The sequence below is a fragment of the Balaenoptera physalus genome (genome assembly GCF_965194825.1).
Source record: "Balaenoptera physalus genome assembly, chromosome: 14".
Lineage (NCBI taxonomy): Eukaryota > Metazoa > Chordata > Mammalia > Artiodactyla > Balaenopteridae > Balaenoptera > Balaenoptera physalus.
Window position 1 is genome coordinate 35,673,189 of NC_138893.1, and position 24,686 is coordinate 35,697,874.

The 24,686-nt window shown below is 39.0% G+C and overlaps 1 protein-coding gene across 4 annotated transcripts in view; it reads right to left on the reverse strand.

Moving 5' to 3' along the window:
* Window positions 1-3,131: 3,131 nt before the first annotated feature.
* Window positions 3,132-24,686, reverse strand: part of LOC309642242 (uncharacterized protein) — a 108,022-nt gene continuing 86,467 nt past the window's right edge. For 2 of the 4 annotated variants that reach the window (XR_014253073.1, XR_014253074.1), the window contains exon 5: window positions 3,132-7,311. Coding sequence is in view for 2 of the 4 variants with exons in the window: in XM_082423446.1 (XP_082279572.1) it covers window positions 6,320-6,393; window positions 7,219-7,311 (167 nt within the window). In the remaining 2 variants the exon portion in view is untranslated. The remainder of the gene's footprint in view (window positions 7,312-24,686) is intronic. The other 2 variants (XM_082423446.1, XM_082423445.1) reach the window with 2 other exon arrangements.

A 24,686-nucleotide genomic window follows, 5' to 3' on the forward strand; every position in this document is an offset into this window, starting at 1 on the left:
CAGCCCCACTGGGTCAGAATCTGCATTTCAACAGCATGCACAGGTGGCGCGTGTGCAAGGAAATTTTGAGAAACACTTGTCTGCTGGGGCTCTCAGCATTGATCTAGCCCCTGGGTGATTCCAACCACCTAGGGAGCTTTAAAGGATTAAGATACCTGAGTTTCATCCCGGGAGCATTCAGCCAGTAAATAGGAATGGCTTTAACCATTTAATGGCTCTCCAGGCGATTCTGCGTGCAGCAAAGCTAGAGAACTACTGGTTTGGTCCATCATGCCCACCAAGGGCCCTTCAAGCTTCTGCTTGAATCATGCCAATGGCAACCTCATCACCCTGAGGACAGCCTCGTCTGTCTTTGGACACTTAGACAATCTCCCTCAAAAAGCAGAAAGGTCTTCCTTGGAGGTAATGTAACAGTCCAGGGTCCCCTGACTGACTTCTCGATCACTTGCACAGGTCCATGTCACAAGAGATTCAGTTGCTAACGAAGGGATGTATACTTAGTACACAGGTGTGTGCATCTAGTTTATTTCATACTCATACAATGTGTCCCCAAAGTGTCATATTTATGAGATTCACATCTTCTCTCTGGTTAGAGTTACTATTGTTGTCTGGAAAGCAGTATTTTCTAACTCCTATGTATCTGGAATGACCCTGTCTGGGATAACGGTGGGAGAGGCATTTTATCTATGGTTTTAAATTTAGGGCTGTTGATGATTTCTTTGCTTTGAAAGATACTATTTAAAATAGATGGATTTCGTAAGAGATTCTTTAAATATTTTTGTGTAGAACCTTAAATCTTCTCAGTATGTCACTTTGCTTCTCTGGTGTCATTAATCGTTAATATGATTATAGCTTTATGACTTGAAACTAACTCAAAGAAAAGCTTATATGCCAAAAATATAGTCAGTGAGTTTTCATTTGGTAGTGAAGGGGGGTAAAAACAGCTCGCTTGCCCTCTCTCTTTCTCTGGTTCTTCCTTTGTTTTTTATTTCGTATAGTGGTTTGCTGGCTGTCTTTCTGTCCTATCTGTCACTTCGATCCTGAGTTGCGTGCCCTGCCAGCTGTGTGAACTTAGAAAGAAAAGACCGTCCCTGTTGCTTAGCTGAGAAAGTCCCCTCAGATGATTAACAGATGAGCACCAGAAAGTGTAGCATTTCAAAGCTGCCATGACATTGTGGAATATTTTACATTTCGGTGGATTCATCTGTTGAACAGCCACTGTCCGCCTGGTGTGCGCCCCTTCGGGACATGTGCTTTTGCTTTGGTCTTTATTGGTTTTGTTCTTTATTTCCACTCTTTCTTTTACACAGGCACATAGGAAATCATGACTGAAATCATCTTCATAAAGCGGTGTGTGGTGTGAATTGAAATAACTCTTCCCTTTCTTCTGAGGAAGAGACGCGTCTAAAAACAGTTTGGGGCGATTGATCGGCTCACTGCTGGTGTTGCTTTTGATAAACGTGAAGGGGACAGTTAGGAAGAGAGTCCTGATTAAAGACCATCTTCCATGATGCTCCATGAGGCTCCAGAAGGTTCCAGGAAGTTTAAACCGTGGTAATATCCGCACAGCTGCCATAAGGACCAAGTTGATAGATTTTTATTCAGTCGTACATCCAAGGGAAACCTGCTCCATTTTCTCCCCACACTCAGAAATGTTTTAGGCCATGTGGAAACCGGAGTCTTTAAACATATTCATTTGTGCCGAGGTAGGCATTTGTTTCGATGGCTTCCACAGAGAAGTCCAGGCTCCTGATGTATGTGGACATGACCTCACAAACACAGCAAGCAGAGAAGAACGGTGGGATTTCTCCTGGGAACAAAGATATTACAGAGAACATGGCAAGAGAGATCCCTGATTATAGTAGGAGGAATTAAATAAAAGGAATGTCCTAAATATCAGTGTGTGTGTGTGTGTGTGTGTGAGTATGTGTGTGAGAGAGAGCGGGGGGCGGGGGAGGTTATGCACCAATTAGAAGCATTGGCTCTTTTTTAAATGTCATGAGTACTGATGACAATCCCTCAACTAAATGAACATCCTATATTGACCAACTCATTTGCCAGAAATAAGAAATTTCTGTGCTGACCCTCGATCTCCATTCCACACACACCCTTACACACATACACACACACCATATATAAATTGTACTTTGCTGTTCACCAGATTGCCTATAAACTTCCCTTTTCCCATTTTTCATGACCACGTCTACCTGGTGTGCTGGGTTATGTGCGTGTGCTGCAGATTCTAAAGGCAGAGAGGCTGGAGGACAGAGTGGCCACAGGGAGAGGGGAGATGGGGGGGGAGGCATTTTACATGAAGATATGAGGGTTTTCATAAAATAAAATGCAGTGCTTAATTCCCTCTATTTGTGTTGCTGGGTATTTAAATGGAGTCTTCCCCATCTTAGTACCACCCCACAAATAGGCAAAGATTCTATGGAGTTATAACACAAACAGAAAACTGCACCAATCCTAAGTATACAACGATGGTGTTTTACACCAGTGTACACTCATGTGGCCATCACTCAGATTATGACTTAGAATAGTTTCAGCCCAAAAGTGGTTCCTTTGGGCCTCTTCCTAGTCAATATTCCCACCCAGAAGCAAAACACTATTGCAACATCTGTCCCAACTATCTACCACTATAAATTGGTTTTGAAATGACAAGACATTCAATATCCTAGAGAGAGGCAACCAAAATAAATAAATAAATTAATAATAATAAGAGTAATAGAAACCATTTATTGATCATTTACTATGTGTAGGCACTGTGTCAAGTACTTCATTTTACCATCATAGTTTATCTTCATATCAACACTATGAGGAAAGTATTATCCCCATTTAATAGATGAGGAAATTTCAGCTCAGAGAAATTATGGAATTTACCCAAGGTCACACAACTAGTAGGAGATAGAACCAAGATTTGAACATGGGTTTATTTCTCCAAAGCTTTAGCCCAAAGCTACTGTGCTATATCATCAAGAGGGATCAGACTGGCTGGAGTTCAGATGGGTATCAAATAATATTCTAATAAGTCACAGGCCTGAAATAGTAAATGTTATTTTCAGATTTGATTATTTGATTTATTTCAGATTTTTTATAATATTTGTTATATTTCCGAATGTTATTTTCAGATTTAAGTCACAGGCCTGAAATAGTAAATGTTATTTTCAGATTTAAAATGTTATTTTGATTTGAGGTTAGATATGGATTAGGTTGAACCATATGAAATTATTAATATATGACTGTTTTTGATCTGCAAAATGGTAATTTCATATGATTTAACCTCATTCCTTAATGAAAAACATATTTCATCAAAATATATCACTAGCCTCAATGAACTAAAATGCTCGATTAACTTGAATTATTGCTATTCGTTCATTTATTTATTCATTTAATAAATATATTTGACTTCTGTATATCAGGCATTGTGAGAGGTACGGGGAATACACAAGTAAACAAAACTGTTTATAATCTTGTATATCCACTTTTAACAAACAGGTCAAGTGCAGATGAATGGATAAAGAAGATGTGGTACATATATACAATGGAATACTACTCAGACATAAAAAGAATGAAATAATGCCATTTGCAGCAACATGGATACAACTAGAGATTATCATACTAAGTGAAGTAAGTCAGAGAGAGAAAGACAAATAGCCATATGATATCACTTATATGTGGAATCTAAAATAGGGCACAAATGAACTTATCTACAAAACAGAAACGGACTCACAAACATAGAGAACAGACTTGTTGTTGCCAAGGGGGTGGGGGAGGGAGAGGGATAGACTGGGAGTTTGGGGTTGGTAAATGCAAACTATTACATTTAGAATGGATAAACAACAAGGTCCTACTGTATAGCACAGGGAACTATATCCAATCTCCTGGGATAAACCATGATGGAAAAGAATATAAAAAAAAGAATGTATGTATGTGTATAACAGTCAGTTTGCTGTAGAGCAGAGATGGGCACAACACTGTCAATCAACTAAACTTCAATAAAAAAAATAGACAGGTCAAGTGGAAAAGAACACCTTTGTGAATCAGAAATTTGTTCCTAAAAACAAAATCCCCTTTCCCCCTTTTCAAAATCCCCCTTCTTCAAAATCCCTAAGACTGTCTTAATTTTTATAATGGTCAACAATCTCAACTGTCAGAGACTGAAGCTGTGATGTTTGCTGCTCTGTACTTTTAAGGTTAGAAAAGTGATTAATACATTTTCTAAACATTTGTCACAGAAGTTCTTCAACAAAAGTACCCCACAAGGTGAACCTTCTGTTTATTTGGGGTTTTGTTAATAGTATAAACAGTAACTCAGTGTTTTTTCAAAAAGTGCCAGAGTTCTTATCCCCAAGCAATCGGATGCTACTTTGCATATGATTTACATGTTGTTAATTTAATACTCAAATTAACTGAGACTAGTTTTCCCTACCTCACCACCTACCTTGTACTCTTTGCTCTTTCTGTTTCTAGTATTCTCACTCAGATTGAGGGAAAAAGTATGAAACAGGATACTTTCAGGGGTATCCAGCTAATGCTACAGTAGTTTTGCCAGCTGATGGAATTATTTTTTAATAGATTTTATTTTTATGGCAGTTTTAGGTTCACAGCAAAGTCAAGAGGAAAATACCTATATACCCTCCTCTCCGCACATGCACACCTTCCATGATGGAGATTTTTTATTTGTAAAGATGTTTGGATCAGGGAAAAATTATGAAAGGAAGCATTCAAAATTCAGTTGTTTGAATCAAGATCATAATAAATCCAGACCATAGAAAAAAATGAAAACCACTCTGATTTATTTTATGAAGCAAAACAAAACAAAACAAAACAAAACCCAAATCTTATAAAATAATACCAAAAGAGAAAACTATAGACTCAGTTCCTTTGTGGTTACAGATGCATATTGAATCCAGTGATACGTTTTAAAATGAATGAATTATGACTAAGTGGGATTCATTCCAGGAATGGAAAGAAGATCTAACATTAGGAAATCTGACAACATAACTCATTGCATCAACAAATTAAAGGAGGAAATATAATTATATTAGCATTTGCCAATTTAACAGCCATTCTGAACAACAACAACAAAAATTAGTAAAATAGAAATAAAAGGAAATTATTTAAATATGGAGAATACCACTTTCCCTAGACTTACATCAAGACTTACCCCATTATAGCAAATGGCAAAATACTGAAATCATTCACATCAAATACACAAATCAGGATGTTTGTTATCCTCATTATTGCCTGAAATGGTTTAAGTTTGGCTATTGTGATAAGACAAGAAAATGAAATAGTTGCTCTAAACGATGAAAATTAAGAGATAAAGCTATCTTTATGGATATCTGATATGAATGTAATAGAAAGCACAAGAGATTCTAAAATATCTTTTCAGATTAATAAAAGAATTTGCTAATGTGACTGGATGCAGGATAGATCTGCAAATATCAATAACTTTAAAACTAGTGGGCAAAAGTTTTAGGAAAATTAGAATTTGCATAGTCTCAAAGTATTTTGCCCAAGATATTTATTAATTACACAGGGAAAGATGTAACTTTATAGTAGAGAAATGCAGTAGAAATCTCTTTAACCTAGTGATCAAGGTAAACAGCACCAGTGGTGAGACATCATGAATCTCTTTTGTATTAGGTACTGAGAAGGATACACAACATCATTTTTGTTTTATTCCTGCCCAAAATGTATAACCTCAGGCCAATCATGATAAAACATCAGACAAACCCAAGTTGAGGAACATTTGACAAAATAATTGATTAATAATTTTCAAAAGCATCCAGGTCATGAAAGACAAAGAAAAAATGAAGAGCTGTTACAGACCGCAGGAGATTAAGAAGAAACAACAGCTAAATGCAATGTGGGGTCCTGGATAGAATTGGAACAGAAAAAGGACATTAGTGAAAAAAAATTGGTAAAATTCAACTCAGGTCTTCAGTGTAGTGAATAGTATTAAATTAATGTTAAATTCCCGGTTCTAATCAACATTCTACTGTTTTGTAAGATGTTAGCATTAGGGGAAGCTGGGTGAGGGATATACAGAAACAATTTTTGCACCTTTTCTCAAAGTCTAAAATTAGTTCGAAATAAAAAAGTTTAGGGGAAAAAAAACCCAATAGCTTTCTTCTCTACTGACTTTCTTACTTTGATTTTCCTCAAAGCATATCTAGAGACAAGAATTTGAGGGCAAGGAATTTGAGAAGTGTCTTAGTCTGTGTGGCTGCCATAACAAAACACCAAAGACTGGGTGGCTTAAACAACAGAAGTTTATTTCTCACCTTTCTGGAAGCTGGGAAGTCCAAGATCAAGGTGCCCGCTGGTTCCATCCTGGTAAGAACTCTCTTCCAGGCTTGTAGATGGCCAAATTCTGGCCATGTCCTCACAGGGTAGAGAGAGGGAGAAAGAGAGAGAGCAAACTCTTTGGTGTTGCTTCTTAAAAGGACATTAAAACTATGAGATCAGGGCCCCACCCTCATAACTTCTTTAACCTTAATTGTCTCCATAAAGGCCCTATCTCCAAATATAGGCATGTCTCAGAGATATTGTGTGTTCAGTTCCAGACCACCACAGTAAAGCGAGTCAAATTATTTAGTTTCCCAGTGCATATAAAAGTTATGTTTACACTATACTGTAGTCTGTAAAGTGTGCAATAGCATTATGTCTAAAAAAATATAGATACCTTAATTAAAAAATACTTTATTGCTAAAAAATGCTAACCATCATCTGGGCCTTCAGTGAATCATGATTTTTTTGCAATAGTAACATCAAAGATCACTGATCACAGATCACCAGAACAAATATAATCATAATGAAAAAGTTTGAAATGTTACAAGAATTACCAAAATGTGACACAGAGACACGAAGTGAGCAAATGTTGTTGGAAAAATGGCGCTGACAGACATGCTCAAGGCAGGGTTGCCACAAACCTTCAATTCGTAAAAAATGCAATATCTGCAAATTGCAATAAAGTGAAGCACAGTCAAATGAGGTATTCCTGTACAATCGTGTTGGGGCTTAGGGCTTCAAAATAAGAATTTGGTGTGGAGGGGGGAACATAGAAACTCTGTGAGCTCTTGAATAGTGATTCTGGCATAGATGGCACAGGCGGGAAAGACAAACCCATGCCCAGAATATGTTTCAATCCCAGTAGTGACAACTTGTCACCTACTCTAGGGTGAAAGGGGTCCAATGTAATCAGCTTACCACCAAAAGTCATGTTCTCCTTCCCCAAGGACTGGTCCCATTGAGGGCTCAGCATCGGTCTCTGCAGCTGACAGGTCACAAAGTTAGCAGCATCTGCAGGAGATGAATCAGCCACGGTGAAAGGGAGCTGCCATGACTCCTCCATTCGTGGACCCGTTGTGCAAGCATGAGGGTGGCCAGAGCAGGGCCTGACCGATGCCTACTATCTACTGGTTGCTTAGGGCCCCCTCTGCAAATGGATACGGATGCTGGGCACTGATGTGGGTCACTCTGTACCTACTCCCTTGGGTCCATCCACATACTTCTTCCTATACCTCTTTGCCTCTGATCTTTTAACCTTTTCAGATACCTGTCCAACCAGCCAGGCCTTTCACCACTTCCCAGGAGTCTGTGTTTATCTTTATGTCGGGTCACGTCTCCCTCCACGCAAGGTTTACTCTTGGAAGCTATGCCCACGGTGAGGCTTTCCCCTCCCAGTGTTTTCAGTGTCACCTCTGAATGCGTGTAGTGTGGCAGCATTTATTTCTAGCTTGCCACAAAACAGTGAATTGACCCATCTGTGAGCCCCAGACTGGGTTTTTCTCCTCCATCAGCTGGACATCGGGAACTTCCCATGTGGTCATAGGAGTAAGTTAGGGGAGAAGGGACAGAGCTGGGGAATTTATATTTCATTTCCCATCAGTCTCCTAGAGAATGTTACTTCACTGGCACTTCGAGAAGGATGTCAACCTCGGAGCACTTAAGCCGGGCGGCTGCGGGGAAGTGGGCCAGCACCACAATATCTGCTACACTAGCAAAAACCAGTTACAAAATGGAAGTCAAAAAAATCCTATTCACCATATTAACCAGGAATAAATTTAATAATAAAGGCATAGAGCTTGTATAAAGAAAGCTATAAAATCTTATTGAAGATCTTAAAATAAGACCCAGAGAAATGGAGAAACGTATCATGTTCCTAGTAAAGAAAGCTTAATACCATAAAAATATCAGTCCTCAAATTAACTTAGAAATAAAATGCAATTCAGTTCAGCATCCCTGTGCGTTTTGTGTGTCGAGATGCGGGGGATGCTGGGAGTACATGAAACTATTTTAAAGCTTATATATAGTAATAACTATCTGGGAATGGCTAAGAGAAGTTTGAAAAAGAAAAATATTTGGAGGGGCTCCCCTACAACATAATGAAACTCATTATACTATACTATACATATATATGTGTGCGTATGATATGCTATACTACATTATAATCTAAACAATATGCCATTGATATAGGAATAAATTAATAGATCAAGAACAAAATAGAGAACCAGAAATGGATCACAGTCTATATGAGAACTTAATACATGTAAAAGGTGGCACTTTGATTCAATGTGAAGAGGGTAGTTTATATACCAAATGACACAGCAGTAACTGGTTGGCCCTTGGGATGGAGGTGAATGCTAGATCTCAAACTTCACATCATAAACAAAAATGAATTCCAGATGAAATACTCAAAAACTAAGAGTTTGGAGAAAGTTCAATACTTTCCACCTGAGAAGCAGGCGCCCTGGGTTCCATCCTCAGGGAGGGGTAACAGGAGCCCCGTTGCTCCAAGCTTGCATGCTCAACATTCCCAGGCAAACTGACGATTGGGAAGGTGAAGGCAATGGGTACTGTGTCCCAAAACGCTTTTCCAAAATGAGCCTGTCGCCACACTGGGACAATACATCCTTTTATCCCCGCTTCCCCATGGGAAGCTTCTGCATGCCTTGGGAAGTTATTTAATATCTCCAGACCTCAATTTCCTCACCCATAAAAGATTGTGAAGATTCAATGAGATGACAAAGGTAACACACTTAAAAGAGTTCCTGGTACATAGTAAGTGCCCAATAAATGTTAGCTATGATTATTGTTATTATTATCATTATGAGTATAGACCTTGTTTTCCTCTGTCAGGATATCATGTAAAACCAACTGGCCGTTACCAGAAAACATCGTCCCCCAGTGTTCCGGACATTAACCGCGTCTCATCGAGTCATTAGCGCACAGGCCCTGGGCTCATAGACGTAGCTTCAGCAGTGGGTCATGGCCACGTCCATGCCCAGCAGCACCTGCCTACTAATTCCTACTGTAGTTACTCGTATTGTTCTGCCAGATCTGTGACTTTATTTCCCTTTATAATGGCAATTTATTTCCCGCTATAATTTTGTTCAAAGCCTGTTACCTCACTCTTTGTGAAAATACAACCTAACGAGGTCTACTTGTAGCTTATCATTTGTTAATATATTTTTTTCTGTAACAGAATTTTTCTCCACTAACTTGGAGGAGAGGTAAGAAACCGTGCCTGGCTTGACCCTATCAAGTTCAACTAATCCCCATGTCATATTGTTCTCTTTTAATTAGACTTCCCAACAGTTTTCTCAGTTCCACGTTGAGGCTTCTCAGGGATCTGTGAGATCTGAAAAAGACTTTCCATAAAGTAATCTTAGAAAAGCAGAAATCCTGAAACACATCCGGTTTTGCCCTATAACTGCAGGGCTTGCCCTAATGGGAGACCAGCCGTAGCCCCTGCTACGTCCCAGACTTCCCCTGGCCACATCTGAGTGGTCATTTCTGAGGCTGTTTGAGGTGGTGCCCATGCTTATACTGAGTTAGGAACTTGAGATGTTATCTCTGATCTTCTAAATGGAGAATGGGCTTTCAGCAGAGGAAGATAACATTTATTAAACACCTACTGTGTGACCAGGCACTACACTCTGGTCCTCATATGTCTGCAGAACATTAGCTCAGTATTTGAACTGCCTCAAATTTTTAAAATATTTCTTTAAATTTTGCTTAGTTTAGGATTCACAAGAAGTTGCAATCTATAGTACAGAGAGTTCCTGTGTACCTTTCTCCCAGCTTCCTCCAATGATCAAATCTTACATAACCATGGCAAATTGTGGAAACTGACATTGGTATAATAATTAACCCAGGCACCACCCTTGTCAGATTTCACCTGCACTGCTTCCATTTGAGTCTGGCTCCTCATTAGTAATTTGCAACTTTGGGAAGAAACCTAACATCTCTCTGCTTCAGCTCACTTATCTGTAAAATGGAGACGATAATCGTGCCTATATCACAGGATTATTGTGAGAATTAAATAAGATTAGCTATTATTATTTGTGAATCCTTACAACAACCTTATGAGGTAGAGACTTGGAAGACTGTTTGCAAAACTGGCTACCATTACCCTCCTTCCTTGGAGACTTTGTGTCTCTTCCCATCAAGAGATTGAGTCCATTCCCACCCCTTGAATCTGGGTTTGGTTTGTGAGACTTGCTTAGGCCAATTGAACATAGCAAGGTGATGATGTGCTGGTTTTGAGCCAATGCTTCAGCAGGGCTTATGTTGTCTCTCTCTCTGAACACTGCTTCCACCACACGAACAAGCCTAGGCTTGTTGAGGAGAGACATAGGACCCAAATCACTCCTGTCACCCAGCAGCCAAATCCCTGAGGCAGAGCTGCCTTGCTGAGCTGCTCTTCCCTGTGGGAGAATGTCTCTTTCTGTTTCCTCTGCCCTCACCCCATTGGGATAGTGGATGCTAAACCAATTCACCAGAATTCAAATAGTAATACGCTGTAACATGGGTCTCCCTCTTCCCCTCTTCCCTGTGAATCTGTAACAAACTTTTAAAAGTTGATAACATGATATTTAATATAGACACACAAAGAAAGATATTTGACATTTAAATTATTCATTTAAAATGAAAACACCCAAATTAGAGTTTTGAAGGAAATTCCAAGTTTTCTTCAAATCTTCATCGATTAAAATATTCTAATAGCAACCAGTTCACATTTCGATGTAGGAACAAGGGTCCCAGGAAATCTCCACTACTGTTATCTTTGGAATATTCTGGAATGCTGGGCAGAAGTCAACTGAATGATGCTGAGAAAAAAGTAAAGGAAATAGAATCTTAAAGGTCTCAGTAACTGTTAGTCTTATAACGTCATGATCCTTTTTTTTTTTCATTCTGATGAGGACCATGGGATGAGGCCATGCCCCTGTGTGCATCTTCTGACATCAACATATTAATGTAAATGAGCGGACAGACCTGCAACAAAGGCTATGAAGATGCTGCCCTGGTGTATCTCTTTACCAAGAAGCCAGACAGAGTACGAGTGAAATGTTTGGGAAAAGGACACAGATGACTTGAATGTGATAAGCTTTCATTTTACATTTTGATGAAAAGTTGATGATTTTTATACTGTCACAGATCAAATAGTATCATAGCTAAAATGTAAAATGTACATAAATGGTTTCATCCTCTTTTGATACTCCAATCATGCAACCATGTTTATGGCCAGTTTATAATTACCACTCCCGCTGCCAAAGGAGTGATAAATGTGCCCCTCGGTACACCACTTAAGTCTGTGTCCCAGTGAAGGAACCGGAAGGCTAAATCCCACCTGATCTACAGGGGATCCTTCAGCCACAATGGGAATTAATGGAATTCTTCCCCGTAGTGAATGAGAATGTCATGGTTCAGGGCAGAGACTGCTGGTAGTTGACTCAATGTTCACCTTTCCCTTTTCATAATAACAAAGCTCTAATTTTGTTGGGGGAAGCCATGTGCCAAAATGAAAAAAAAACAACAACAAACTATTATACCATCCTCCCCTGCAGCCAGGAGTGACCATGTGACTAAGTTCATGAGAATGATATGTAGGCTAAAATTATTAGGTGAGGGTTTTGCTGCTTTCCTTCCTCCTTCTTCCTTCCTGGAATGCAGATGTGATGGTTGGACCCTCTTGAATCCCAGCCCAAGTTCCCTCACTTAGCGGTTGAGCAATCAATCTAACTTTCCTGTGTCTCAATTTTTCATCTGTAAAACTCAAGATAACAATAGTATCTGGTCGTTGATGAGGTTATCCACACAAATGACCTTACAGAATGATTGGATATAGTGAAAGTTTTGTCAAAGACAGGTGCATTCTGTAGAAGTAGCAGGAGTAGCTGTAATAAGAGTAGTAGGTACAATATTAGTAGTAACAATTATAATAATAAAGTGAGCTGAGGGCCAAACTAGAAAGCACTTAAAATGCTGTTATGAGGAATTTGACTTTCATTCCATGAAAAGGATATATTGAATAATCTTAAGCAGGAGAGTAACATGACTGCTTCCAAGTTAGGAGTTATAAGCCTCCAAGTTAAAGTGTTACCTGCCCCCTCTCTCCGTAACCAAAACCTACACTAGCCATTTCTACATATCAGTTAGCAAGCCAATGCTATTTCATGGCAAAGAACTCCCAAATCTTTAATTAAAAGAGAAAAATAAAAACAACAGAAAGAGCTTTTCATAAGCAAAACCTCATTCCATTTAAAGGATTGACATTTATTCTGAAATTATGTCCTTACAATTTTCTTTTTGTCATTTTTTAAAATGTCCTTTCTTTTATGAAGTGTCGGAGGGGGTAAATGTGGTTCATAACAAAATAAAAAGCAACAAACCCTGTTCGGTACCTTGATTTTGTTTAATCTGCAAGCCTAAAAATCACAATCTAGAAAATAGGTTTAAGTATTTCAGTGGATATACTCCCCACCTCCTACCCCCAACTTCCACAAATTAAAACAAAATTTACCTCACTCACTAAGGTACTACATCATGAGTCAGAACTCAGGAAATGATCCCAGTCTTGTACACATGCATTTTGATAAAAGGTAGACAGACATCACATCAAGGTTAAATAATATGGGGTAACCATTTTGTAACTTGCTGGATTTTTTTAAACAAAGGATGATATTTATGATTAACAACCCAAACTGACCATCTGCAAAAGAGTTTCTGGACATGTGCTAGATCAGTGCTCTCAAATTTTAGCGTGCCTCGGAATCACCTGGAGTGCTTGTTAAAATCTAGGTCACTGGTTTCACCCTTTGAGTGTTTGATCCACGAGGTTTAGAGTGCGGCCTGAGAAATTTGCATAGCCAGCAAGTTCCCAGGTGAAGTTGCTTGCCCTGGGACCACACTTGGAGAATCACTGCTCTAGATAAAGAGAGGTGGTGAGAGAAAATGTGAGTCACAAAGGTATTTCTTGCAAAAAAAGTAATAAAATAAAAAGTGTATTTTTAGTTTCGTTTGTCTATAGAGTATGTGTACCTCCAGGGAATAAGTCATTTGAAAGGAATGATTGGCAGTGATCTTATAAAATGATTTTTTTAAAGCAGCATCGTATTAGCTGAGAATTCCTCGGTGGGAGGGGGAAGCTTGATGCTGGGGCCTGGTGAATCATTCCATAGGCAGTGGTCTCCTTCAAGATCTGAACTTCATGTCTTTCTGTATCTTCCTGCACGTCCCTCTCCCGCTTCGTTTGGACCTTGGACGTACAGAGCAACTCTAATAAGATGCAATCTTCCCAAAGGTAGGCTCTCTTCCGATCCTGCTGTCCTGTGCTGACAACAGGCCCACTAAATTTAGCAGAAGTGGATTAAAAAAACTCACATCGTCCCACCCCGGGGCATACTTGCAGCCCACCAGACAGCCCACCAGCCTCCAAATGGTTCTTAGAAAAATTAGGCTATCTTTCATTAGCTATCTATCATATGGCCTCCACCGGGCTGCAGGATATGAGGGCCATTTAATTAGGCCCTGCACCACTCTCTGGTGTGAAAAGGCTCTCAAACGCTTTGATTCCCCACTGCTTCGCAGCAGGAAGTTGTTGGCGATAATTGACATAGGATTTCCTTGTTAACCAGCAGCAGACATGCCGGATTAAAGCGACAGAGATCTCGAGAAGAAAGTGAAAGAGATAAGAAGCTCAGGAAGACTTCTGCTTATTTGGCACTTGAGGATGGGGAGGAAACAGCAATCACGCACTCAAGTGGCGACTCCCAGAGTGGAAGGGCGGCCCCTTATCAGACCCATTTCAGCTTGGCTGATCAAAGATTGACTCCCCGTAAAATCACATAGGCCTGGGGTTTGTTAGTTTATTAAGCGGCAGGTTTTAGGAATTATCACAGGTTTAAAGATGGATTGCAGTTTATGTGAAGGGGGAGAGGATTATCAGGTTTTCATCTTAACAATTATAAAATATCACAGCTGAAAGCTTGCTTGCAAATGACATAATTTTCCACCGCCAACTAAACAGGTCATTGTGAGGCTACATGTAAGCGTTCTCCACGAGGGAGGAAATACAGGCAAATTAACTCTGGGGAGGAATGAAGATGAGGGGCCTCCAAACGCCTTTTTCCATTTCGGAAGCTGGCGCGCTCTCATTGTGCCCTGTGCGATTCCATAGGTAATTATATTTAATTTCTTACCGGGGCCATTTAGGTCGGCTTGTATTCAAAGAGAAGGACAAGAGAAGCAGCCCACTGAGATCATTCTTAAAAAGCGGTTGTGATAAATGATACCGAAATAGATCCACATGAGCTGAGTGAATTGAAATGTCTACTTTGGAGTAGAGACAATTATTGTATATCACTTAATAACTTAACCTTACAAGAGCACATGTGGCATTAATAAAGGGCTGGGAGCTGCAAATGCATGTTATGGGACTTCCTTTTGACAACTCTATGTAGGTCCTGGAATAGTGGAGCCATGAGGCGGTTTTGCACGTCTACTCACTGGTGTACTTGACGATGGATCCGTGCTTCAGATGAATATGTAATTACAAGGGCTTGCATCCTTGCTAGTATTTTAAAAATTGCATTTACTTTTTTTTTTTTAGTTTTCAAAGAAATGTGTGTTTATGGCAGAAAATTTAGGAAACACAGCAAAATATTAAGAATGAATAAAAATACTTCCCTCCCCACACACACACCCAGTGGTAAGCACTGGAAAAATCCTGTGGTTTTGTTGTTACCTACACACAAATATGTAATGTCTTGAACCATCAGGCTTACTTCTTCTATATTTTTTAAAAAATCCATAGTTTACTTAATAGGCCATGAATTTTTCCTATATCTAGTAACTATTATTTGAAGGTATGCTTTTGTATCACGGCATTATGTATGATAACATAATTTAGTTAGCTCATCCCAATAGCTGGACATTTAGATTGTCATCAATTTTTTGCTATTTTAAGCAAGACTGAAATGACTAGCTTTGAACATAAATCTTTGTATGTTTTACGGCTCCCTTGGCAGAAGTAGAAGTAGAATTTCTGGCTGAGAGGGCATGGACATTTTTAAGGACACTGATACCTGCTCAAATCTGCAGATTTTCAACACAGCTTGAAAATAATTTTCCTGTGTTGAAGTCAGAAGTATTTTGTGTCATCCACCCTGAAACGAGAGCAAACAACAGCAGCTAGTTCACTGAAAGATCAGTCATTCTGTCCGCATCACTTGGATCCTTTCGTGCTGATCTGACCTTTTGCCGTTAAGCTCTGTGACAGACTATGACAATAAACATTGACTCAATAATCAAGTTAATGGGGCCAAACTCTGAAGATAATCATGTCAATGTTAATGACTTAAACATCGAACACATCTTTTATCCAAGAAGTTCAAGTTCCTGCAAGAGCACCAATTCATTATCATTCACAAGTGCAAACGGAATTGGTTGAAAAAACAACAAAAACAAAAACCTTTAAAGCAAACTGAAAGGGAGGCAGTGGGAGGAAGGAGGATAAGCTAATTCTGGACTAAGCTTTTTAACAAAATAACCCTCGGGGCCTGATCTACTATAGAAGAGAGGTGTTTTTTGTTGTTGTTGTTGTTTTTGTTTTTGTTTTTAATTGTTTTATTTGCTGCAAAAGGGCTGGGGCCAGTCAGCCACCAACTCTTTGAGACTATCTTGAAGACAATAAAACAAGCATCATCTTTACTTTCTGCATCCTTAACATCAGTCTTGTTTAAGTGAGATTTCAGATATAAAAGTCCAATTGTTCCTCATCTGAGGGGTATTTAGCATGCAGAGGGCTGAGATGATCTGGGGTATTATACAGTTCCTGAATGAAAGAAAGTGGTCTACATGGGCAAAAGTTTAGGCTACTATAGGATTTTTCTGCCTAATTTATTCATGAAGAAGATGCAAAAAAGATGCTTTTAGTTGACTTCTAAATCTTTGGAAAATATATGTATCGATGAAAAAAGATACACTTTTCTATATGTCTATCTATGAAAGATTATATTTTTATATATTATCTGTGGAAGAGATACTTTTAATTGACCTCTAGTTCTCCTTAAAGTGTATACTTAGCTGTGAAACTATTTTGATAAAACTCCATTCAGACATTGTCTATCTGATAAGATAACATATTACAAGCAACATCTAACTGTACAGTATTTTGAAGCCACTTACATTTCTCTGTCTATGAGCAAACATGGAAAATGGTTACTCACCTCTCGGCACCAGAGACTAAACCTCACTATACTGAAATCACATTGAGCCCAAACACAGGGTACCACATGCCAGAAATTAGCCTGTTTCTGCCTGGGGTAAAGTAAACAAACATAAATCTACTTATCCCAAATTTTCTTTTCTTGTCCTTTTTATCTTGGGTAATCTCTAATTATTTTATATGGCAAAATGCAATGAAGTTGTTGAGGCATTTGTAAATCCGGCTGCTCTAGCGGTAACTCCGACTTTCAACACTTTGACCCATCTGAAGAGCTGAACGGTAACTAGCCTCCTTGTCAACCCATCCTGCTGATGCAAGAGACTTAGAAATCATTTCAGCAGCCAGGGTCGCTTTGCTCAGAGAAACATCTGTCCAGGGGAGGCAGGGAGTATCACCAACTGAAATAAAAAGCAGCGAGAACATCACTTCTATCTGGTCCCAAAGCTTGCCTTGGGGAGGATTGTTCCTGGGACCCCTTGTAATTTAGGGTGCAGAAATTAGAGACAAATGGATCTTGCTGTAATCGTTTTCTCATTACCATCTTGGGAAATTTCCAGCAAAGGTCTGGGAGAATAATACAATGCCCCTGACACTAGTAATATAGTCTGATTCGCAATGCAGCTTTCACAGCACTGTAGAGGAGAATGAAAAACAAATCTAAGCTTGAGCTTAAGACTGTATCTATAAATGACATTCATAAAAAATGTCAGGGAGCTCTTTCTAAATAACACTGGTCAATTCTGCTTTTCAAATAAGGAAGAGTTTGTATTTCCATCTTATACACAGGAGAACCCCAATTTTCAACCACATAACTTTCCTTTGGGACCCAACAAAGCAAGATTTGTTTTAAAAATCCTTTCATCAAGGGGGGCCTAACATGGACATGTATACACTACCAAATGTAAAATAGGTAGCTAATGGGAAGCAGCCACATAGCACAGGGAGATCAGCTCGGTGCTTTGTGTCCACCTAGAGGGTGGGAGAGGGAGGGTGGGAGGGAGATGCAAGAGGGAGGAGATATGGGGATATATGTATATGTATAGCTGATTCACTTTGTTATAAAGCAGAAACTAACACACCATTGAAAAGCAATTGTACTCCAATAAAGACGTTAAAAAAAAATAAAAATAACGGAATATAGCCCCCCCCTAAAAAAAAGGAGGGCCTAAGGATTGATTTTATTTTATTATTAAATTGTACATCCTTCATCCATGAGCTAAGGGGCGTTATGTTGCATATGATACATATATATCATACGGCATATATGATAGCTATATAATATAATGATATGTTATAATAATAATATATATAGCAAAAGAAGAAGAAAAAAGTGATGTATGTGTGCATTTTAGAAATTGTCATTTCTGATTTTTTAAAAATCCTTCTGTAGAAGATATCCTGTGTGAAGATTCCTCTGCAAGGCTGCTGGAATTTCTCCAACAGACCAAGCCAAGACAGCTTTCTCAAAGGGGAGCTGATTTCTTAATACCGGTTATGAAAGTCACTCACATATATCAAGAGCTTCCTGTGTTATATCAGGCACAGTTTTAAGTGTTTTACATATATGATCTCATTTAATTCTCACACCACCCTATGTTCGAAAACAAATTTCTCAAACTGGAAGTCTTCATTTATTTATTTGTTTAGAAATAGGGATTAGGTGTCTACTATTTGTCAGGCACTGCGCCTGAGTGTTGAGGACTTGAAGATGAAAAAAAAAAGAAAAACCAACAACAACCTGAGCACATGGGGGAGAAACAGAGCCTGAGACATGTAAGTACAGCAGAGCGTAACTGGAAGAAGGCAGGATGCCGAGTCCTTAGTGCACTGGCTTCTGACTCAGAGGGACTTCAAGTGGAATCCCAGCTCTGTCACTCACTGTTGGGTGCCTTGGGCAAGCTCTGTGACTTCTCTGGGCCACGGTTACCTAGTCCCTCAAGTGACAGTAACGATACCGATGTTACAGGTTGTTGTAAGAATTAAGAGATACCAACATGTCAAGCACATAGTAAAGAGCTGACATCTAGTCTGCACTTTAATACATAGTGTTACCTACTTATTACCATTATTATTTTTTCATTATTTCTTTTACTGTTAGTGCTGTAACAATTTAGTAAGGTATTACGAAATTACAAACAAGTTCCAGAACAAGAGGTTTCCACCTCTAATATCAATAGCTCGTCACTGATTTTACCAGATTTTCCGGTGGTTCCCGAAGACGGTCTGCAGACCGACGCTGATTAAGTGATTACAGCTTCTTCAGTCTGTGGGGAGAGCAGCCTCAGGCTCTCTCTCCCAGGAAGGAATACTTTCTTTCTGAGATTGTGTTCTTTTTAAATGTTTATGTTATTTTAAAATTTCGTGTGTGTGCCTTAAAATGCCCTTTCTTTATGGAATGTTGGAGACAATAAAAAACACTTGTTAATGATTTTATTTGGCAAATTTAAAAATTGATAATCCTATGTAGAGGGACCCCCACCCCGAACTTTTAAAAATAATTTTGTTGCTTCACAAAGTCTGGGAACCCCTGGTTTATACAAAGTATTCTTTCTAGCAAAAGCAAAAATCAACTTTCTTCCTAGAAAAAGCGTGGTTTGGGGGTCTGTTTTTTATTTTTTTCTGTGGCAAATGAGACTTTTGTGATGCCTTTTTCTGTGGCAATGGGGCTTTTGAATAGAAGACAGTTTTCTAAGTGATGCATCTGCTTTTAATGACTTGACTGCTGGGATGGAACAGATATATCTTTCTGGTCTGGGTTTTCTTAAATAACCAAAAGTCTTCATGATAAAGATGGCAACCATCTAATAGAGAAATAACTCTAAGACAAAGTGCTGTGGCTGCATGATGTCGCCTCCCTGACATCCTATAAATGGACCATATTGATGAAGTGAACGGGATTCTCTCTGGTCATTTTCAACTAGAAACTAATAACCCCCGTCATGATATCAGGCACGCAATAACCTCAGTTAAAACTGGGTTCATCAAATAAATCACTCAGGAATTTTTCTATTTCTTTCTCTGGACACATTGCACATCTGTTCAATGAAAGGAGGAAAGAAGCAATATTTCTTTGATCAGGTTTTTTTTTAGTATTCTTGTATCTGTCCCTTGGGATGCTATCTTTTCAAGTGGGTGCAGATAGTACATCGCTTTCTAATGAATGTAGAGAATTTATGAATTTGAACTATAAAACGAAATATGAGGGATTTGAGTTCATCTCAATCTATATTTTACATTGTCATGAGAAAATAAACCGGACCACAAAGCTGTATTGTGCCCTGTTCACTAAATCTCCTGATCTCTCATAACCTTTCCAATATGTTCCATTTGTGGCCACATGTGGGAGGGGATACAAACAGATGATCGCTTTGTACTTTTTTCCTCAATATGTTTAAATACATGTAACGCTTTTCATACCCTCTCAGCCGTGGACAGTCAGAGCTTGGCCAAAGAGCATCAGACATCAGCCTCAGCTCATATTGTTATATGTTAACATCTTACTGACTCTGTTAATACTTTCTAGGTAGTGGATGAAATTTGAATTTTTAAAATGGACACAGTTGTCATCCTGTGTCCTGAGGATCTCGAAAGCCCTAGGTCAGCTACCTGAGTCTGAAGGAATTATGGATGGAATATGTCTTTTCTGCTTGTAAAACAGAAAATAGCAGAAGCTGTACCACTAGGAAAGCTAAGATTTCCTGAATGTGGAATAAACAGCGAATGAAAAGGCAGAGCCTCTGGTTTGTTCTTGCTGGACCATTCTACCTGTATCCAGAGGAGACCAGTGTGATAGAGAGGACACAGGAATGGGGTCTGGTGGATCTAAGTTCAAATCCCAGCTCTGTCATCTGCCAGTTGTGTGGCGGGACAATTATGTAACCCTTGAGTTCCTCATTAGTGAATTTGGGATATCGGTACAGATATCACAGAATTTTGTGAGGAATTAAATGAGTTCAGGTTTAGGAGACATTTGGCATCTTGCCTGCTACATGGTGGGCGCTCAGTGAATCTAAGTTCCCTTTCTTTTCCTGAGTTTGAGGCCCAGCCTTGCAAGCTGTGTGACCCTGAGCAAGCTATTTAACCTCTCTGACCTCAGCTTCCTCCTCTGTAAAACAGAGATTATTATAAAGTGTATCTTATAAGGTTGTTATGAATGAGATTGTGGGTATAAGCACCTAGAACAGTGCCTGAGTTACAGTAGGTATTATTTACTGTTATCTATGACTGTTACTTATTTTTTAAAACTCTTAATGTTATTTTATTATTTCAATCACTGTTATTTTTCTTCTTCTTGCTTCTTTCTCTTGGGGTTCTGTTTCTTTATCTGGAAAATGAAGGGGTTGGCCCAGATAATACTTTCACCCTTCTGGCTCTGAACTGATGAGAAATAACGTTTGTAAGAGCCATTTACCATCTATGAATTGTTATGCGATTTAAAATGGAAGTTTTATAATTTACATTTCCTACCAGGGCTTTCTCCTCAAAAGAACAGCAATAGTCATCATTTACTGAGTGCTTGCTATGTGCCTGGCATTCTTATTTTTCTAATATTGTCTTTTCGGTTTGGAATAATTATAGATTTACAGAAAAGCTGCAAAGAGAGAACAGAGTTCCTACTTGCCCTTCACCATGTTTCATTTCTGCTAAGGTTACCATCTTTCGTCACCATGACATACTTGTCTAAACAGAGAAACCAACATTGACATAATACTATTAACTACACTCCGGACACTATTTGGATTCCGCCATTTTCGCATTAATGTCCTTTTTCCTGTTCCAGAAAAATGGTGACCATTTCTCAGTCTTTTCTTGTTTTTCATAGCCTTGAGAGTTTGGAGAAGTAGTGGTCAGGTGTTTTGTAGAATGTCTCTCAATTTGAGTTTATCTTCATGATTAGACGATCATTTGGGGGAAAATACAACAAAGGTGAAGTACCCCTCTTATGACATCATATGAGATTCATGTGACATCCTGAGTGATGTTACCTGGCATACCTTTAATGGAGTAGCCATTGTAAGGATCTGTCTGAGGTTTGTTCGTTCCACAGTTGAGGCATATTTGAATGGTCTTCAGCTTTGATCATTATTATGAATAAAGCCTCTATAAACATTCTCATACAGGTTTTTGTATGAACATAAGTTTTTCTTTTACTTGAGTAAATACCTAGGAGTGGGATTGTTGAGTCATATGTCTAGTGTATGTTTAATTTAATAAGAAACTGCCAAACTGTTTCCCAAAGTGACTGTATCATTTTACATTCCACTAGCAATGTATGAGAGTGCTAATTCCCCATATCTCTGCCAATATTTGGCATTTTCATATTTTAAAAAAAGGCCATTCTAATAAGTATGTTGTGGTTTCTAAATTATAGTTTTAATTTGCATTTCCCTGATGACTTATGATTTTGAACATTTTTCACAAGCCTATTTGCATTGTACATCTTCTTTGGTGAAGGCTTTTATTCAAATACTTTGCCCATTTTTAAGGAAATTTTTAAATGTTTTCTCATTATTGAGGTTTGAGAGTTCTTTATATGAATTATAGGTACAAGTCCTTTATTAGATGTGTGATTTGCAAATTTTTTTCCTAATGTGTGGTGGGTTTTGTTTTTGTTTTGTTTTCTAATTCTCTCAACTGTCTTTTGAAGAGGAGAAGTTCTTAATTTTAATGAGGTCAAGTTTATCATTTTTTTTCTTTTATGGATCAGGAGTTTGGTTTTGAAATATTCTCTACCCAGTGTCACAAAATATGCTTGTCATTTCTTCTCAAAGTCTTACATCTTTACATTTTATATTTAGATCAATGATTCATTTTGAGTCCGTTTTTATCTAGAGTGTGAGGAATGGACTGAGGTTGAGTTTTAGTGTATACGGGTATTAAATTATGCCAGCACTGTGGCTGTTCACTGAAGAGACCATCCTCTCTCCATTGAATTGTCTTTGCACCTTTGTCAGAATTCAATTAACCACATATGTGTGGATCTACCCCTGCACTCCATAGTCTGTTCCATTGATTGATAACTATCATTTCTCTCTCATTGTTTTCATTTTATTTTGCTTTGTTTTGTTTGCATTTGGGCCAGTCTCACTGGCCCATTTTCATATAAGCAAACCTTTCTCTAAACGAGAGGGTTTCCATTCATAAGACAGAACCCAAACGTGAACCTCCCTTCTATCACTCTTGGCCAGAGAGAAAATTAGTCTAAGGTTCAGTTAAACTAAGCAATCTCATCATTGAAGTTCCAAAAAGACTTGATTAAAAAATAAATAAATAACAGTATATTTGATAATATAATCCCATGGGGAAAAGGTTAGAAAAGGGGTGGAGCCAGAGGGTGGGGTCCAGAGTGACCATTCTGTCTGGCCTTGCCTCCTCTGGCCCCCTAAACACCCCAAAAGTAGCAGCCACATGTTCTCCCTCCAATAAAACAGGCCTGTTAGGACTGCGACCCTGAGAGTGTTCATGGTGATGTCCGTGCCATTCCCTTTATAACTATCAAGAAAGAGTCTTGAGCAGGGCTTGGCAAAGATGGAGTGTTGGAAAAAATACCCCCAAGAACCTCAAAACTCTCTTTTTTGAATCATTATTGAATTCAGATAATTGTGCCCTTTAAATTTAAAAATTGTGACCAACCAATGTAAAGTCTTTTAAATTGATCTTGTTGGACTGTGTACAGAGGCATTCGTGTTCCCTATATGTTTACATTTTTAAAATAATATTTATGGGTGTAGTTTTTTTCCACCACAAAAGCCCTGTTTATAACTTAACAAAAACACTGCACTCATTTTTTTTAATGCAAGGAACTTGCACAGGATAACTTCAAGTAGGCAATTTAGAATATACTCTTGGACCACAAAATCCAGTTTGTGGCAGAGTTTCACCAATCAGCCCTATTCTAAGGGGGCAACTTCTCATCCAAAGAAATAACACTTTTTAATAATTAAATATTCAAACCTCTCCAATTTGGACTGATGTTAAAGAAAGAGACATTTTATCTGTCCGTTTAGAAGAGCCCCGTTGCAACACCCCTTCGCCTCATGCGGACTTGGCCAAGTGTGGGGCCAAGCGTGTTTTCTGAAATTTAAGCATTTTCCGTAAGAATCTGATATGACCCTGCTGAGCTGTCAGACACCTGTTAGGCCTGTCCCCCCACACCAGAATGACAAAGGAGGGCTGTCAGACAAGAGGGCCTTGAATTAGTCCAACAGAACACACCTTTGTGGGCGCCCTCGGGGACTCTGGCTTAATGAATAAAAAAAAAGAGAGATTTACAATTAGCCCAGCAATTGTGCCTGAATGGGTGTTTCCAAAGTGATTGAAATGTGTGCCTTAACCAAATTGCAAAGTGCCTATCATTTTAATTATACGTGGGTTTTTTTGTTTTGTTTTTTGTTTTTTTCCTGCTTGGAAAACCTATTTTCTATAGACAAAAGGCAAAGGGGTGAGAAACGGCTGTTTCTTAAGAAACTACTATGTGGTCAGCACATTGCATTCATTACCTCATCTGAGCCTCACAGAACTGCCCAGAAATAGGTAGCAAATTCCAAAGGGGTGGAGCTCAAAAATGAGGTTTGATATATTTTTGTTTATCCCAGAGAAATGATGGCATTCCCTAGAAATTGTACCTGTCTCTTAGGGTCACTCTAACACATAGTAAGTGCTGTTTAAGTGTTTAATGAACAGACACACTCTGGAATTTCAGCACTGTAAGTCTCCATCCAAGTTAGGTAACCCAATTATCCACCCACCCAGGCCCGTTATCTTCTGATGGATGAGACCAAGATCTGGTCCAATGGCCTTAACATCCCACAAATTTACCAAGTAGGTTCTGAAAAGCCAGAGCGAGGCGGAGATCGGTGAAGTTCGATTCCTATTGCCTTTGAGAGTGGTCCCTGTTCAGTAAAGTCCATGTCACCCCCCTACTTCAAATCCTGCCAGGAATGCCCCCTGCCCCGACTCAGGATGAAATGCGGACGCTTTGCCTCGGCCTCCAAGGCCCTGCATGATCTCTTTCTGCCTCTGCCCCAGTTCTCCTGTCCCCTGGGTCCCCCCAGCACACAGACCCCTTCCCTGACCCCATTCCTTTGCTGCAGCCCTTTCCTGCCACCACACTTCCTGTGCGATGGTCCTTCTCATCCCTTAGCTTTTGGCTTAAATGTCACCT